General features: G+C 31.9%; 3 protein-coding genes across 3 annotated transcripts; all 3 read right to left on the bottom strand.

Annotated features, from left to right (window-relative positions):
• Positions 1–2954: 2954 nt before the first annotated feature.
• LOC123203305 (TLC domain-containing protein 2-like) lies at positions 2955–5060 on the bottom strand. Its single transcript, XM_044619627.1, has 3 exons — positions 4637–5060; positions 3664–3941; positions 2955–3528 (listed from the first exon to the last, which is right to left on the bottom strand). Exons 1-3 carry the CDS (start codon positions 4887–4889, stop codon positions 3214–3216), a joined length of 846 nt encoding a protein of 281 aa, XP_044475562.1. The 5' UTR covers positions 4890–5060; the 3' UTR covers positions 2955–3213.
• A 4008-nt stretch (positions 5061–9068) lies between these two features.
• On the bottom strand, positions 9069–11948 carry LOC123203302 (putative disease resistance protein At4g19050). The gene is made up of 3 exons (XM_044619625.1): positions 11501–11948; positions 10807–11325; positions 9069–10399 (listed from the first exon to the last, which is right to left on the bottom strand). Exons 1-3 carry the CDS (start codon positions 11900–11902, stop codon positions 9626–9628), a joined length of 1695 nt encoding a protein of 564 aa, XP_044475560.1. The 5' UTR covers positions 11903–11948; the 3' UTR covers positions 9069–9625.
• LOC123202890 (disease resistance protein At4g27190-like) lies at positions 11937–14836 on the bottom strand. The gene is made up of 2 exons (XM_044619043.1): positions 12071–14836; positions 11937–11966 (listed from the first exon to the last, which is right to left on the bottom strand). The coding sequence occupies exons 1-2, from the start codon at positions 14834–14836 to the stop codon at positions 11937–11939; spliced, it is 2796 nt and encodes a 931-aa protein (XP_044474978.1).
• Positions 14837–16139: the final 1303 nt, after the last annotated feature.

The following is a 16139-nucleotide window of genomic DNA, read 5'->3' as shown; positions in this document are numbered from 1 at the left end:
TGTAACCAAGTGTGAAGGTTGTCAAAGTGAAGGAGCTACCAACATAAGTTTGTGCTCTATACTTTTCTTGGTTGTATAATTGTTTATACATATGTATGCCTATATGTTAATCGACTATGTTTGAATCCTATAAGGGTTTATAGGGTGTTTCTATGTGCTCAAAAATTTTAAATTGATTTATGCTACCCTTTAAGCACTCCCCATAACCTAACACTGGTATTAGAGCCACATTCGAGTGATTTTCATATAAAATTTATTATGTATACTTAAATTCAATTGAATAGGTTATCTTCTTATTTTGATTTTGAATTTGTGTTAAATATGTAACAATTGGTCAGCATATTGGCGTATGCTCAGTCAATATAAACAAGGACTAGGACTAGACCCCCATAAGAGTTGCATGTTATGAGCTAAAGAGAGTTTGATTTTGATAATGATTTCGAGCTAGAAAAGAGCTTTGACCTAGACAACCCAAACTTCAACTTAGGGCATATAAAGAGATTTCAAACTAGAAAATAGCTTTGACCTAGACAACCTAAACTTCAACCTGGGGCATAAAAAACAAAATGAAATAATAGGTTGAGATGTGAGCTAAAGTCACTATCTTGAAGAATTTTTACTCTATGAATTAAACAAGTGCCAAGGATTCAACAAGCTCCATCGACAAACTTTCAAGTTTAAGATCAACAAAATAGATTATAAATGTAAAACTTGTAAGGAAATCTTGTACGAAATTGATTTGCATTTATTTTGGTACAAAAATTAAGACTTTTTATAGTTGAAAATAAAGACATTACGCTGTAATAAAAATATATGAATGTTGGTTATGATGAACACACTACTAGTTAGCTCTTAAAAACATTATTTAGTAATATTATCGTTTTCATTGAAACTAAATTCAATGGTGTAACTTCTACCATGAAACATCACATATTTTAGGTAAGCATTTTTTGCAAAAGTATATAAAAATAATAATTAAAATGGTGATATATAAAACAAACTAGACACTATATTTTTTGAGCGCAAGGGGATCCACCAAATTACATATGAATTAGGCTTTCGGCCCAGTTTTCGTTTGCACAAAACCAACCCCTTTTATTTTTTTTTTTATAACCCCACAAAGCAATGATATTTATAAATCACAAGGAGATTACACATATGTGAGACTCAAATCTTTTAAGAATATTTCACATGTATACAACACAAATACCTGTCAACATTATAGCTTAATTATTAGTTTTATCAAGAGCTCATTCTTTGTCCCTTTTTATAGTTAATTTTTTAAATAACTAAAAAATAAGTCATGGATTATCTTCTCTACCTTATACTTGTCAATATTAAATAAGTCAAATTATATAATTAATTATAAGTTATATATTTTTTTAATATTATTTTTGAATAGTTAATCGATTTAATCATGGATTAATTGATCTGACCATTGATTGAATCAGATTGTCTTCTCCATCATATCAATATCCAATCCAATTCTAAAAATATTAGTAAATTTTTTCTATATTTTATGTTTTTAATTGTATTAGAAAATAAAAATAATGTGAATAAGTATTGCATATTTTTACAAAATGAAATAGAATTAAAACTTTGGGTGAACAACATACCGTAAAGGAATTGAAATCATTTAGTGTTCAAATTTTAGTTTTGGTTTTTACCTTAAATCACTTAACCCAAGGTACGTTCTGACTCTAATTTTTGTGATAAACAATCTAAGGGTTGTTAAAACACCTTTAATTAATATTTTTTATTGACAAAGTCTTATACTCCAACACCAAAATAGAAATTTTGAGTACTTAAGATTGTTGTTAACTAAAAAGCACGAAAACATTAGTAGGGGATGGTTTCGAGGTTTTTGAAAGATTTCAGAAATAAAAAGGCTCCAACACTTGTACAAAACATGTTGGGAATGTTTCAAAAAATATATAAAATTTTGAAGCGCTTTTTTGTTTTAGAAACATATTTCTTCGAGTTGAAAAAAACTAGAACATTTTTCTTTTCCAATATATGTTATCTTTTCTAATTATGTCACACACTTTTCTTTACAATTTCTTGGATTTTCACTTCTTTCAAGATCTTTTCTTTGAATTTCATAAGTACGTTGTTAAACCCTTTTTTACCAACTTCTTAAGGATGTTTGATTCAAATGCTCAAAAAGTTTTTTAGTATTCTATATTTTATTATTAACATTAACTTTGTTTGATATACTAGATAATAAAAATGATGTGATGGTTAATATAAAGAATAATTTGATTAACATCTTTATATGAGATTAAAAAATTATTATGATAATCTTATTTTATTATAATTTTATCCGAATTTATTAATTTTTAGAACAAAAATACTTTAATTTTCACTTAATATAACAATAAATATGAACAATATTTAGTAAAAAAATAATTTAGTATTATTTTATTAAGTCAAACAAAACACAACAATTTTTTATGTATATTTTTATCAAATAGAGTAATATTTTATATCTAATAATATTTTAAATAATTTATTTTCATGATAATTTTTTTTTTATGTATTAACAAAACCTATCCAAAAAACCTTTTTGGCCATATATATATATATATATATATGAAAAACCTATCCGAATTAGATAGTCCTTACTCACATTAAACAAATCAAACTTTAGATATAATAATTAGTTTTCCAATCACTGTTTTAAATAAATGAAAATTTTAATTTTAAAATACGCTATAAGAGATTTAAATCTATTGTCACTCTCAAGCAACTCCTTGCAGGCCATTTCTATTAGTATGGATTAAACAATGAATCCACCCTGATCGTTAGAATTGGTTGGTTATCATCACAGGATAGACAGCACTCATTACATTTTCAATTTACTAAGTAGAGGGCCGTTGCATCCTCCAGTCATCTTAGATAGCAGCTGCCTGCTAAAATATAAAAGATAATTTGGTATGTAATGAAGGTCAAAAGCTAGCAATAAGAGGTGTGAGCTTAAGTAACACAATTTTGTTGTCAAGACAGGTTTTACAATATATTTTTCGCCATCTGTATAAACTAAATTGTCTGAAATAAATCAATATATTCATGGCTAATGACTTCCTGTTATTTTACAGAGCACTATTCCTTTCACCATAAGCTGAAGCGTTTTTCCTGTACAAAAAACAATGAAAAAAAGGGAATATCTATGATACAGTTACTAACTCTTTTTTGGGGCCTTCATTGTATCAGTCAATCAGCATGATGATTATTCATCTGTGCTGGTGTTCTCTCCTTCCTGAAAGCCTTGAAGAGATCAATGGTAAGGAAAAAATTAAGCAAGTTCATGCCAAACATCCCAAACAAAGCAAGTGGCAACCCAATGCCCTTTTCAAACTTGGAAGCATCTTTAATCAGCTTGACAGTGATCAGAACATGAGATGCAAACCTCGCAAGAACAAACATGGTCCAATTGAGAATCCACTCCACCCTAACAATTCTACTCTTGGCATGACGAATCCCAGCCATCCGTCTTACTTTCCTCACATGTAAAAATATGGAATGTAGCTGTATAGACATAATGAGTTCATCATCAGTGTAATACATAACTGGCAGCTAATGCAGGAACAAAAAGTAGGATTTAAACAAGCAGAAAGATAAAACTGCAGATGGAAACAACTTCGGGAAGACACTGAAACGCACCTCACAAATGAGAGTAATAATAAGGTAGTTGATAGTCATATTTCGGTATAAAGCAAGAGTGAAGCAAACCAATAGCAACAGATGATGCACAAGGATGGAAGGAATCAATCCACTGTATAACCGGTAGTGCAGCATATCCCACTGATCATATGCAAAGTAACCACATGAGAAGCATAAAGCTGGGTATGCCCACGGCCAAGTACCACCAACCAACTGTGAGTGCTCAAACATTGTTTTTGAACCATTTATTATCCACTGATTAACTAATATCAATACCACTACAGAGGAATTGGAAGCACTTTATGATTAACAACAGGCAACAAGAGTTGAGATGAACAACCTAACAGAAAAATGAGAAAATAATCAGAAAAACTGATTTGAGCCTGCCTTCAAAGAAATTAATAATAGCACAAATCACTTAAACAACCTTAATAATTGTCATTAAACTGCCCAAGGTTATTGAAAGATTTTTTCTTTCCTTTTAATGCCATGCTTTTGTCCTCAAATTGGCCAATTTTCATTCCATTATCATGTGCTTGCATCGTACATCAAACACCAGTAACCGATTTATATAGAATAAAAACATTTTCTTGCTAGATTTGATCAGCACCATCATCCGATCGTCAAGTTCTTCTCAAGTACAATTTCAAACACAAAGGTTGAAAAAAACTCACAGTCATCAGCTCAATCTTCTCTAGTATAACTTCAAATAATTCAATTCTCAACTTCATGTCAATGATAACAACAAGAATATCAAGTACAAGAACTTTATCACCGACAACAAAGCCACGAATTAATAAAAATTCACATTTCCTCAGCCACAAAGATAACTTTATTTCCACAATGACCACTTAAATAAACAATAATAGCCACATCTTTTTAACTTGAGCTAAAATCATTTATTACCAACACAACCATCTCAGTAATGAAAATATTTATATACCATATTGAAAAGCAAAAGTAATATTGCAACCTGAAACGGAAGTGACAGTTGAGTGAAGAAGAGAGACAGCGGTATTAACGAAGAGAGGGTCCCGAGAGACCGCAAATCGAACGAAACAGTTGGACAATTGGAAGAAGCAAGCACCATAGACGATCCACATCAGCTCTCTGCGCTTGTTGAACACTATTTCAAACAAAACGGAGACCATCCACAGGAGCAGAGTGGCCAAAAAGAAGACACCAGCCTTGTTGTTATGACTTTGATTATAGCTCGTTCTTGCCATTGAAAAACCTCTCCAATCTAACCAAAATAAAGAAAGGGAACACCTGATAATTAATTGGAGCTTTTATTCGATTAAGTTGGGATGGAATGAGAGTTACGGCGAGAAGACGAGCGTTGGAAGATGGATTTATTTTTTCTGATTTTTGACCTTCGGCCTGTTAGTCACCCGTAAAGTTGTACCCACCCGTGTATTATGATGGATCTACCCGAATACGTGAGTTTCCGGTTTTTTTTCTTTTACATGAGTGAATATACTACTCAAACCTCGGCATTTTATGAGGGACTTTTTTTGCTTAAGCCAGTCTAACCAATCCTGAGTCACGAGTATCCGGTTTGATGCAAGGAAAAATTTTATTTCTTAAGAAAAGCATAACTCAAAAGATAATATTTGTTTATTCTTTTCTTGCGGCGAAAAAGGGTTCAAAGATAAAATTTATGTTTAATGTTTACCGTTTTCTAAAAACAATATTTGAAAATAATAACAGTGCAAATGTGTTTATTATTATTTTTATCATAAAAATAAAATATTGTAGTATAATAGACAATTATAATATATAAATTTTATGGTTTTAAAAATCAAATCGAATTAATCGATCCAACCGATTAAACCATCAATCGCTAACCAAACTACCTGGAGCATATATAAAATTGGATTTGATTAATTCAATATTAAAAATTGGTTATGAAAACTTGAATCAATACTTTATAATATTTGAATATATATACCGTCAAATTAAATTTATTTTAATATTAAATAAGTCAAATTATATACTTAATAATAAATTCTACAAAAATTTATTGATCAATAACAGGTTGAACGAGTAAGTCATCTCTATTGGATTAATATCCGATCCAATTCTAAAAACAGTGATAAATCCTTTCTATATTTTATGTTTTTGATATATTAGTAATTTATGAGATTTTTGGTTGTTTTAATTGTACTAGAAAATAAAAATAATGTGAATAAGTATTACATATTTTTACATAATGAGATACAATAAAAACTTTCCGCTCCAAGATTGGAATGAGGGGAAGGAATGGAAAGATAAATGGATGGGGAATTCCCCTATGTGCTGAGAATAAGAGGAGCCAACAAACTGAAAGATACCCGCATGAGAGCCTGAAGCCTATGTAATACTATCAACCCTTAGAAGATAGTTTGGCATCACCCTACCGATGAGTCTGGAGGAAAGACTGGTGAATCAGGCAACCCCTCTACCTTGAATTCATAACTTGCAAAACGAATTGCACCCGTGGTCGGATGCCCCTTTCCCCCGCCACCAATCTACGAATGCTCAGGAAGGAGTGAATCAACTAATGCAACCAACCACAATACAATATACCACCCGAGCAACTACCCAACACCCGAAAAGGCGGAATAATACCAGGAAGTGACCAAGCAACTCCAAGTGAATAACCCAACCACGACTATCTAACCAACTACCCATGAACTAATCAACAACCGAACGAGACTGAATCCAAGCGAGTAAATGAACGAGTCAAGGGTTTGTACTATAAAGAAATCGAAATAATTTAGTATTCAAATTTTAAGTTTGGTTCTCACTTAAAACTGATTAACCTAAAGTAGGTTCCAACTTTAATTTTTGTTATAGACAATCTAGAGGTCATTAAAACACCTTTAATTAATACTCCTTGTTGACAAGATTAGGTACTCCAACACCAAAATAGAAATTCTACTCTTTGAAATACCTTTTATAATAATATTTTATTTTTATGTATTGGCAAAATTCTACTCGTTAAGTTTTAAAAACTCAAATATCTATTCGTGAGTTGTTATTGTTAATGTGTTCTATTAATTTAGGGTTTAAATGATAATTTACGCTTTCTTAGAGTAATGACTAAAATACCCTCATTAATTAATTTAGTTAAAAGTATTAATTTCAACTATTTAATTTAGTAATTGAATATAAACTACTAATTTACCCTTAATAATGTAAAATCCAAATTATATAAAGGAACTCAGCATTATGTTATTTTCTTAAAGGCCAAATGACTATAAATTTTGAAAATTCACTTTTCCACCTTGTAACTTTTGAAAATTCAAATACCCAATTTTCTGTCAAATTTCACTGTTATTGTCAAGGAAAAAATCATTATTTAATAAAAATATTTTAAAAACTATAAATTTATCACATTTTATCCCACCAGGTTTAAAACTAAAAATTTTACCCCACTTTTCCCAACCTAATGTTTGAAAAATAAAAATTCCACCTAGGGTTTTTGCAACAACCGTTGGCAACTAGCAACAGTGGCATTCTTTCTCCTTCCTGACTTCTCTTTCAGCCACTGTTCATTTTCAACTATCATCGACTATCATTGGCCGACACATGATGGGTCTTTTTTGTGTTGGTCAGTGACGACTAATAATGGTAAAAAATGGACGATGGTTGAGAGAGAAATTAAGAGGGAGGGAGAATGCATCAGTCGCTATCGTCTCCGATCACCAGCGGTTGCTGAAAAACCCTAGGAGGGAAATTTTGATTTTTCAAATCTTGGGTGGGGAAAGGTGGGTAAAATTGTTAGTTTTTAATCCTAGTTAGATAAAATATTAGTTTTTAAACTTTTTGGGGGTAAAATGTGATGTATTTGTAGTTTTTTAAAATATTTTTATTAAATAACAATTTTGTCTTTGACAATACTAGTTAAATTCAATAGAAAAGTGAGTATTTGGATTTTTGAAAGTTACTGGGTGGGAAAGTGAGTTTGCACCACCTTGGGTGGGAAATAGTCTTTTTGCCTTTCTTAAATCGATTATCCCAAGTGATTTTTCAAATCAAGGGAGCACAACAACAGGTGATGCTTTAACGCAGCGGAATTGATTTTAATATGGACGAGAGTTAGAAAGGCCTTTGGATTTGATAAGAAAGTTGGTGGGAGATTTGATTTTGATTCAGAAATAAAAATTTTAAATTTTGAAAGGCAATGAGATTTGTATTATAATAATATACATTAAAAATTAGATTTTTATTATTGCACAAATTATTTATTTTACTTTTACTCTTAATAAAAATTATTAACAATAACAGTTTACAGATGGGTATTTGAGTTTTTAAAATTTTACGAGTGAAATTTTGTCATTACATCAAACCAGGTGTGGGAATAAGTCTTTATGGCCTATTTTTTATGATAGAAGATTTTTCAAACCAATCTCACCCTTAATCTATAAAAAAGAAAAAAAATAAAAATCCTACTTCCTTTATCAGGAAGTTGGTGTAGAGAGGTGGTGGGGGTAACATAAGATCACAGGCGAACTCTCCGTTTCTTTCTGCTTGACCTTCAATTCCTCTTGCATGTGTTTACATATTCAGGCAGTTGTAAAATTCTTCACAAATATGAGCGTCTGATTTTATTTATTTTTTAATTAAATTTTTATACGTAAGTTTATTTTAGTAACTTTATAGATATAGTTACGTGAAATTACTTATCATGTTTTATTTTGAGTTAATTTAATAATTAATATAAAAGATCATGTGTGTGAAAATACTAAATAGACAATTTTAAGTCTCTCAACCTTCTCAAAAAAAAACATATCATCTGAAAAAGCCTCTTTACAACCCAGAGCTCTAACTTATTCTTGGTGAACTAAGTTAGCATGAATTTTACTTCACATATTAAAGTCACATTTCCCATCAAATCTTTTGATATAAATCCTTGTTTGACTCATTGTTTCAATCATAATAATATGTAAGTTCTTTTCTAAAAGCAAAAGAAACCAAGATAACAAAGAAAATAAGAAATGACATAATACCAAAAAAAGAAAATATTCAAAATGGTTTGTTGGTTTCTTTAAAGATCAATAAATTCATATTCTAGTAATTACATCATGCAAAAAATTATTTAAATCATAAAGAAATATTGCACAAAGGATATTTAGTTAGTTTGAATTTTTTAAATGAAGTCCTACATCTAAGACATAGGAGATCTTCTAATTGAATCTATTAGAAAAACAAAATATTACAACTTATAGTATAAAAAAAACATAAAATTTTCTTGTAACACAACAAACCCTAGTAAAGAAGAATAAGTAAACAATAGGTAGAATTTTATCATATTGAAATTTTAGTGCAAGATTTCTGAATCAAACAACTTTAATAAGATAATAACACGAATCAAAACATAACAGTATTTATTTGGTTTGGATTTGGTAATTGAAATCCTACATTCACAACAGAAATATTTCTTTAGTCAATCTACTAATATAATGTCCAAATACAAAATTTATACAATAGTTTATCCAAATCGACAAGATTAATAAACCATTAACCCTAATAAAGAAAGAACTAATAAAAAGAAGTCAGAAATTTCTCACCAGACAAACTAGAAAAAAACAAACTGAAAAACCAAACAAAACCCTAACAACACTTAAAGAGATGACTAAACTTAAAAGAGAAGAACTTCTCGAATACACAAAAATCAAAATACCTAAGGTAAAACGTTACTTTTATATACTTGGTTAAATATATCATAACCGAGAATGCCCATGACTTATTCACAATATTACAAGACTTCCATTAAAGCCAAAAGGACTCATTTACCCTCAAAATGTTTTAAACAATACACTTAACATATCAAAATCCACTGACTCAAACAACTTTGGTTTTTTAACACAAGGTTAGAAAAATATCTAAGCCACCAAATGACTATTTTTGACTCTACCAGGAAATGAAATATCAACCCTGCTTTAATGAAATATGATTATGCCCTTCTAGTAAAAGTTTAAGACATACAAATCCCACACATGTGTTGGATAGTGGAATTAAGGTCACCCTTCCAGATATATTCAACATCAATAATCTTTGTTAGTTGTACCTTCTTTAGTTTTGGTGTGCTTAAACCTCCATGCGAAAAAATCTTCAAATTGGGGCATTGACTCACAATCACTTGTTCTAAGCATGTAAATCGAAAAGCGTAATTGGCAGAGCAAAAGGATGTGAGGCTTTTCAAGCAATGAAGCTCCAATGTTTCCAGTTGGTTGAAAACAATCTCCTCTTTTGTTGGCTCTATCTCAGACTCAGTTGCTATAACCTCTGTTACCAATTCACATTCTCTGATTTTGATTGTCCTAATTTGGACAAGAGTTCTTGCTGCTGAGTATGCTAGTATATTTGCCAATCCATTACAACAGTTGACTGTCAAATGCTTTATGTTTTTGAAGCAAATGTATGAGGATGACATCAAAGATGTTAAACGATGACATCTCTCTACCCACAAAGTTTGAAGATTTTGGAGAAATGTTTTCATCTGAGAATTTTGTTTCCATGTACATCCTTCAAATGGGAGTAGTTCTTGGAATGTACAATCACATAGATAGAATGTTTGCAAATTGTGCAATTTTTGAAGGAGACCAAACTGAAATCCCACTGAATAATCATCCAAGCTTTGCAGTCCAAGATGCTTAAGTTTCCCAAAGCTCCAAGCTGGAATATGATCAAGACATGAGGATGTTTCGTTATCGGCATTTAAACCCAATGTTTCCAGATTAGGTATGACCTGAAAATTGATGAACAAGTAAATATAAGTGACTAACAAGTAGCAGTCTGTTTCATTAGTTACTTTAAATGAAATCATAAGCGCATGAAAATAACAATTTGAAAAGCTATGAAATGAAAAAATACTAGACAAAAAATCCTATCTACTTTTAAAGAAGAAAGGTGACACTTCTACCCATTTATCTTTTTTCAATTAATTATATATATGTTTTAAATAAATATAATTTACAATTTGACTGTAAACATGACAAATTGCCACTCTATTAATAATTAACAAAGATAAATTATTTTTCATTGAAACATGACAAATTTCAACTTGACTGATTTAAAGAGAAAAGAAAAAACTAAAACAAATTAAACTTAAATGACTATGCTGCAATTTTCAGGGGCAACAGGAGAAGTCAATACCTTTTCAAACCAAAATAGGGCAGGTTGGCTCTTTCCGTCTAAAGCATATACTTTTATCTTCTTACAACCGTACACAAGCAATTCCTTAAGCATTGGCCACTCTGCTGTATAGGACCCCATGTAGAAGTATTTGAGCTCTGGTAACATGGAAAGTTTAAGCCGCGTTAATTGAGGAAACAAAAATCTTGGAGTGCCATCTACTTCCTGCTTGCCAAAAATTTCCTCCAAACCGCAATAGCGTAGCGTGAGTTGTTTGAGTTGCAAAAGATTAGTAGCTATGGAAACTGGAAACAGACTTTTTATATTCCAACAGTTGTCAACAGTTAATGTTTCCAGATTCTGAAAGGTAAAAAGTCTTTGAGTACTACTAGATGGAACAATAGTCACCAAATTTTCACAGAATTCAACTCTGACTTCTTTTAATTTGCAAAAGGAGTCTCCACGGAGTTGATTGTGCCAGATCAACTGTAAGTTATCCAAGTGTAAGAGTATCAGCTTCTCCAAGCCTGGCAAATCAACCTACAAAAAAGGCAACGAATCTAATAATAATTATACTGATAATGATAATTACAATTATAGTTTTAAGACAAGTATTGGTAATTAAATGCATATAATGGTCACACTAATAGCTATAAAGAATGTTAAAAGTTTGACATAGACAGGCCACGAAAATTTCAATAAAAAATTAATTCACCTTTTCATCAAACAGGGGCTCTATATTAGTAGTAAGAATGTTCTCCAAGCTCACTTCTACACTAGAAGAATTGGGGAAGAATGTCTTTAAACTAGAGCAAATCTCAATGTGAAGTTCATTCAAGGTAGGGAATTGAACTAGATTTCCAATACCAAATCTTGTGAGTTTTGGAAGCCCTTGTAGCTTCAAGTAGAATAGTTTAGGAAAATTCATTTGAATTATCTTATCTGCTCCTTCTAATTCTCCTGACTCAAATATCACTGTTTCCATTGACTTGCAGTTGCATATCACAAGCTTTTGGAGTTGCACAAAACTTTTGACCATAGAAGATGAAAACAGAAACTTCAAACCGTTACACTCTTCCACAGTTAAACTTTTTAAGCACTGAATATTGGAAGACATTGGATGGAGTAGATCAACCCATATGTTCTCAATCTTAATTAAGGACAGTGTCAACTTCTCCAATCTTGGTAACACAACCTGTAGACACAAATATTATTCCTCCATAAACAACTTATATATTAAAAGAAAATAAACTAAAAAAGAAAAAAAAGGCAAAGAGATACATACCTCCAAGCCAAATCTTATGAGCTGCGGTAGGCCCTGTAGTACTATGGAGTGCAACTGTTTAAACTCTATCTTACAGACCTTTTTGTTTTCATCAGCATGGTCTTCACTTTCTTCACCAAAAATCTTCTTTAGTGTCTTGCAATTAGTTACATCGATTTCTTCAAGCAGCGGTAAGTTTTTGGCCATGGAGGATGAGAAGAGATACTTCAGATTGTCACAATCAGCTACTTTCAATATTTTTAATTGGCTGAAAGATTTTTCATTATCTAGGCCGTAACATATCTTCTCCATATGACCTAGATTAATAAGAAACATTGATTCTAAGATTGGAAAGGCATCATCAGAATGAATGCACTCTATCGCGTTGACAATATACAAAATTTCGGAACTATTTTGTACAGAGAGATGCTTTAATTCTGGGAAACCTTCTCTGTCAAGTTCCCAAAGTATATCCTTAACACCATCCAGCTGATCTAGATAGAGATATTTTGCTTTCTCTATCAAAATTTTGATCCCGTACCTCATATGACTGCTTCCATTGAACTTTAGCCTCAAAGTTCTCGAGGTTTCATATTCATAAGACCAGTCCCATATATCTCCAATATGTACTTTATACTTTTCTAAGTTCACTGGAATAAAGTCTTGCTGTATCATCTGCACATTCGAAATATGCATGCATAAAGTGTTCAATTGGGGCAATTCCTTCAACTCTGCAAGACTAGCGTTATTTTGTCCTTCAACTTCCCATCGATCAAAGCTATTAATTATATATAGCTCTTCTAATCGATACAAGCTGGCTATGACATTTGGTGGGATTACTTTAAGCTTTGGACAATCTCTCAATTGTAACAACTTAAGTCCCGTCAGTTGTTTAAATCTTTCAGGCAACTGTTCAAAATCACAACTTAGAAATTCAAGAGTCTCTAATTTCCTTAGCTCCCCCAACATTGTTATGTCTCCTAAAGAGCAATCCCAGAGAAACAATCTTTTAAGGTTTGTTAGGCAAACAAATGATGGTGGTGGTGGTAATAAATGAACTCCGTTCAATTCTAGTACTTTGAGTTCTTTCATTCCTTCGAAAAAGTGGTTTGGGATTCGTAAACAAAGATCTTTTTTAATATCGTAAGTAAATAACTTAAGTTTTGGACACTCTACCCTTTCAGGAAGCCCATGAATGTCTTTATTAGACAGAGAAATTGCAATCGAATCTTTGTACATTCTGTTCATCAACACCTCTTCAATGCCCTCGACATCTGGAATATGAAACATATATTTCTCTTTGGCAATTGATACAACAACAGTATGAACGACATCATGCATTTTGACCATCTCATTATTGTTACCTTTTAACAACAAACACGAATCTCGAAGATAATCAATCAATGACTTTATTCTATTCCTTCCATCATTAACTGAGTAAACATTTTCAAAGAAACCCAACCCCATACCTCTGAACAAGAAGTGAGCGACATGGGTATCATTATATAGAGCACAAAGTAGAAGTATCCATTTGGCTTCTTCACTGTTCAACAATTTGTAACTCAATTCAATAGTTGAGTATAAAGTGTTATCCATTTCTGGAACGCATCTATGATTATAACTTTTTAACTGATGTAGGGCATCCTTCCAGACATAATCACTTTTTCCTTTCAAAGCATTTGCAATTGCTGTAATCGCAAGTGGCAACCCTGCACATTTTTCTACTATTTCCGCTGCTATACTGTGTTTTTCTGATAAATCACCAACAATTTTCCCAAACAAACTCCTTGCATCATTAGTGGCTAAAGGCTCAACCGATATATTCTTTTGAGTTTTCATTTGATTTAAGACAGCTAACGTTCTAGTTGTTAACAATATTGCGCACCGCTCTTGCTCATCATTGCTTTCTTTCCTGTGTTCCGTCATGCTACCTTTATTATCATAGCTTAAAGGAATTCCAACATCCTTCAGGTCAAGCTTCTTCCAGATATTATCTACTATTACAAGGATTCTCTTGGACTTCTTCAACCCCTGACGTAATTGATCAGCTCTTCCAAACGGACTCTCCTGGTCCCTAAATACCATGCCCAATTGACCAGCAATGTCGGCTTGAATTTTTTTAAGATCCGGAGTTTGTGTTACCTCAGCAATCACCACCTCATCAAATAACTTATCTTCCTTGGCCTTCCAAGAAACTTTTTTGACCAGTGTGGTTTTACCCACACCACCCATCCCGTGCACTCCAATCATATTAACAGTAGAATCTTTCAATGCATCCATAATTTCCTGGAAATTTGACTCTCTTGAGTCAAAGTGTTCGTACTCCTTACCGACGAATATGGATTCCGTCCTCCGTAGAAGGGGTGGGTGCGAAATTCTACTGAATTTTCCTTGTTCCAAGACCTTGGCACCTGCCTCCGCGACCTCCTCTGCTTCTTTGCTGAGCCTGTAACGTTTAATCAAATCAGGACACAACCCTTTGAAACAGCGCTTCTTTGCTTTATCTTCTTCATCAACGAGCTTTGCTACCCGTTCCATGAACTCTTCCACACTCTTCAGCCACTCCGTAACTTCATTATAAATCTGTTCACCTTGTCTTTCAGCCATTTCTACAGCTTCTTTCACATCTTCTCTTCTAATTTCAAGCTCCTTAACTTGCTCCTTCAGTTTCTTCATGTAGCTCCGGTACTTAAACACATAGTTAATCTGCCGAGAACCGAATTCACACACTGTCTCTGTAACTCTCTCTGCTGCTGTTTCCAAAGCAGCAGTAGCCAGTTCAGCCATTACGTATTTCTTGCAATTTAGTTTTTATCTTGTCCTTCTTTTTGGTTTAAAGAAGTAAAGCCACTGACAAACTCTCAATGAACAAAATCTAGCGACCAGAGAACTACAGGAGTGATTCTTGGATAATTAAAACAAGAAATATGAGAAACAATAAGATCAAAACATAATTTAGGAGAACTCTTTTTTTTTTTTTTTTTTTTTTGGTTTAAAGCTGAATATACAAGAGAGAAAGATTTAAGGAAACAGAGAAGAAAAAGGAAAAAACACAGACAGCAAAGAACTGCAGGAGAGTAATTCTTGGATAATTAAAATAAGGGTCAAAAAGGCTTTTTATTTATTTATTTATTTTGGGTGGGGGGTTTAAAGAAGTCACTCTAGCTAAGCAAATATAAAAGAGAAAAGGCTGAATGATAAAAAATCTAGCTTCAAGGAAACAGATAATTGATAGAAATAGGAGGAATAAAAATCAAAGCAAAGCTAATAAAATACCAGAAAATTAATACTATTGAAACAGCAGAAAATTAAGAGACTGAAAATGAAAACAATAGGAGGAAGTGATTATGGAAGGCTTAGAACAAGTGCACCTGAATCGCTATCTTTCTGAGACTTGTTTTGGAGAACCAGAGAGCTGTAATGGCTTTTCTTCTGCTTGAGGAAGATTGACCCAACAATTATTAAAGTGTTTGACTGCGAACGAGAAAGAAAGTTTGTGTTCCCCACTAAGCTCAATCATGTTGTCCCCCTCAATGATGCAAAGAAAGCGTGTGATCCCCACTAAGCTCATTCATGTTTACGCTCTCAATAATGCGATATCTGTGCACAGAACAAATTATAGAGTTAAAGAATGAGACCAAATTGATATTCAAAATACTTACTCTTCGTTCACAGTCTATCAATAAAACAGTATTTATACAGTGCAATATACGTTGGTACATGCAGAGACTATAATAATAATTTATCATAGTATTTTTCTTATAAAAAAACCCCTATTTTGCTGTCCACTACTCCACCCCTCGTCATTGCCTGGTAACTTTTGCTAATTCTATTTTTTTATTTTTATTAAAAATAAAATAATAATAATTTAATAAATTTATGTTTAATATTTACACTCCCACACCTTTATTAAAAATAAAATAATAATAATTTAATAAATTTATGTTTAATATTTACACTCCCAAACCTTTTTTTGTCAAAATGCAATTAACTTCGACTAAAATTGTGTAACATATATTTTTTAAGAGTAATATTATATGTAATTAAAATAAGTATAAATTTGGATATCAATAGGGACGGATCCAAATTT

The sequence above is a fragment of the Mangifera indica genome, chromosome 19 (genome assembly GCF_011075055.1).
Source record: "Mangifera indica cultivar Alphonso chromosome 19, CATAS_Mindica_2.1, whole genome shotgun sequence".
Lineage (NCBI taxonomy): Eukaryota > Viridiplantae > Streptophyta > Magnoliopsida > Sapindales > Anacardiaceae > Mangifera > Mangifera indica.
This window is presented reverse-complemented; position numbering and strand designations above follow the sequence as displayed.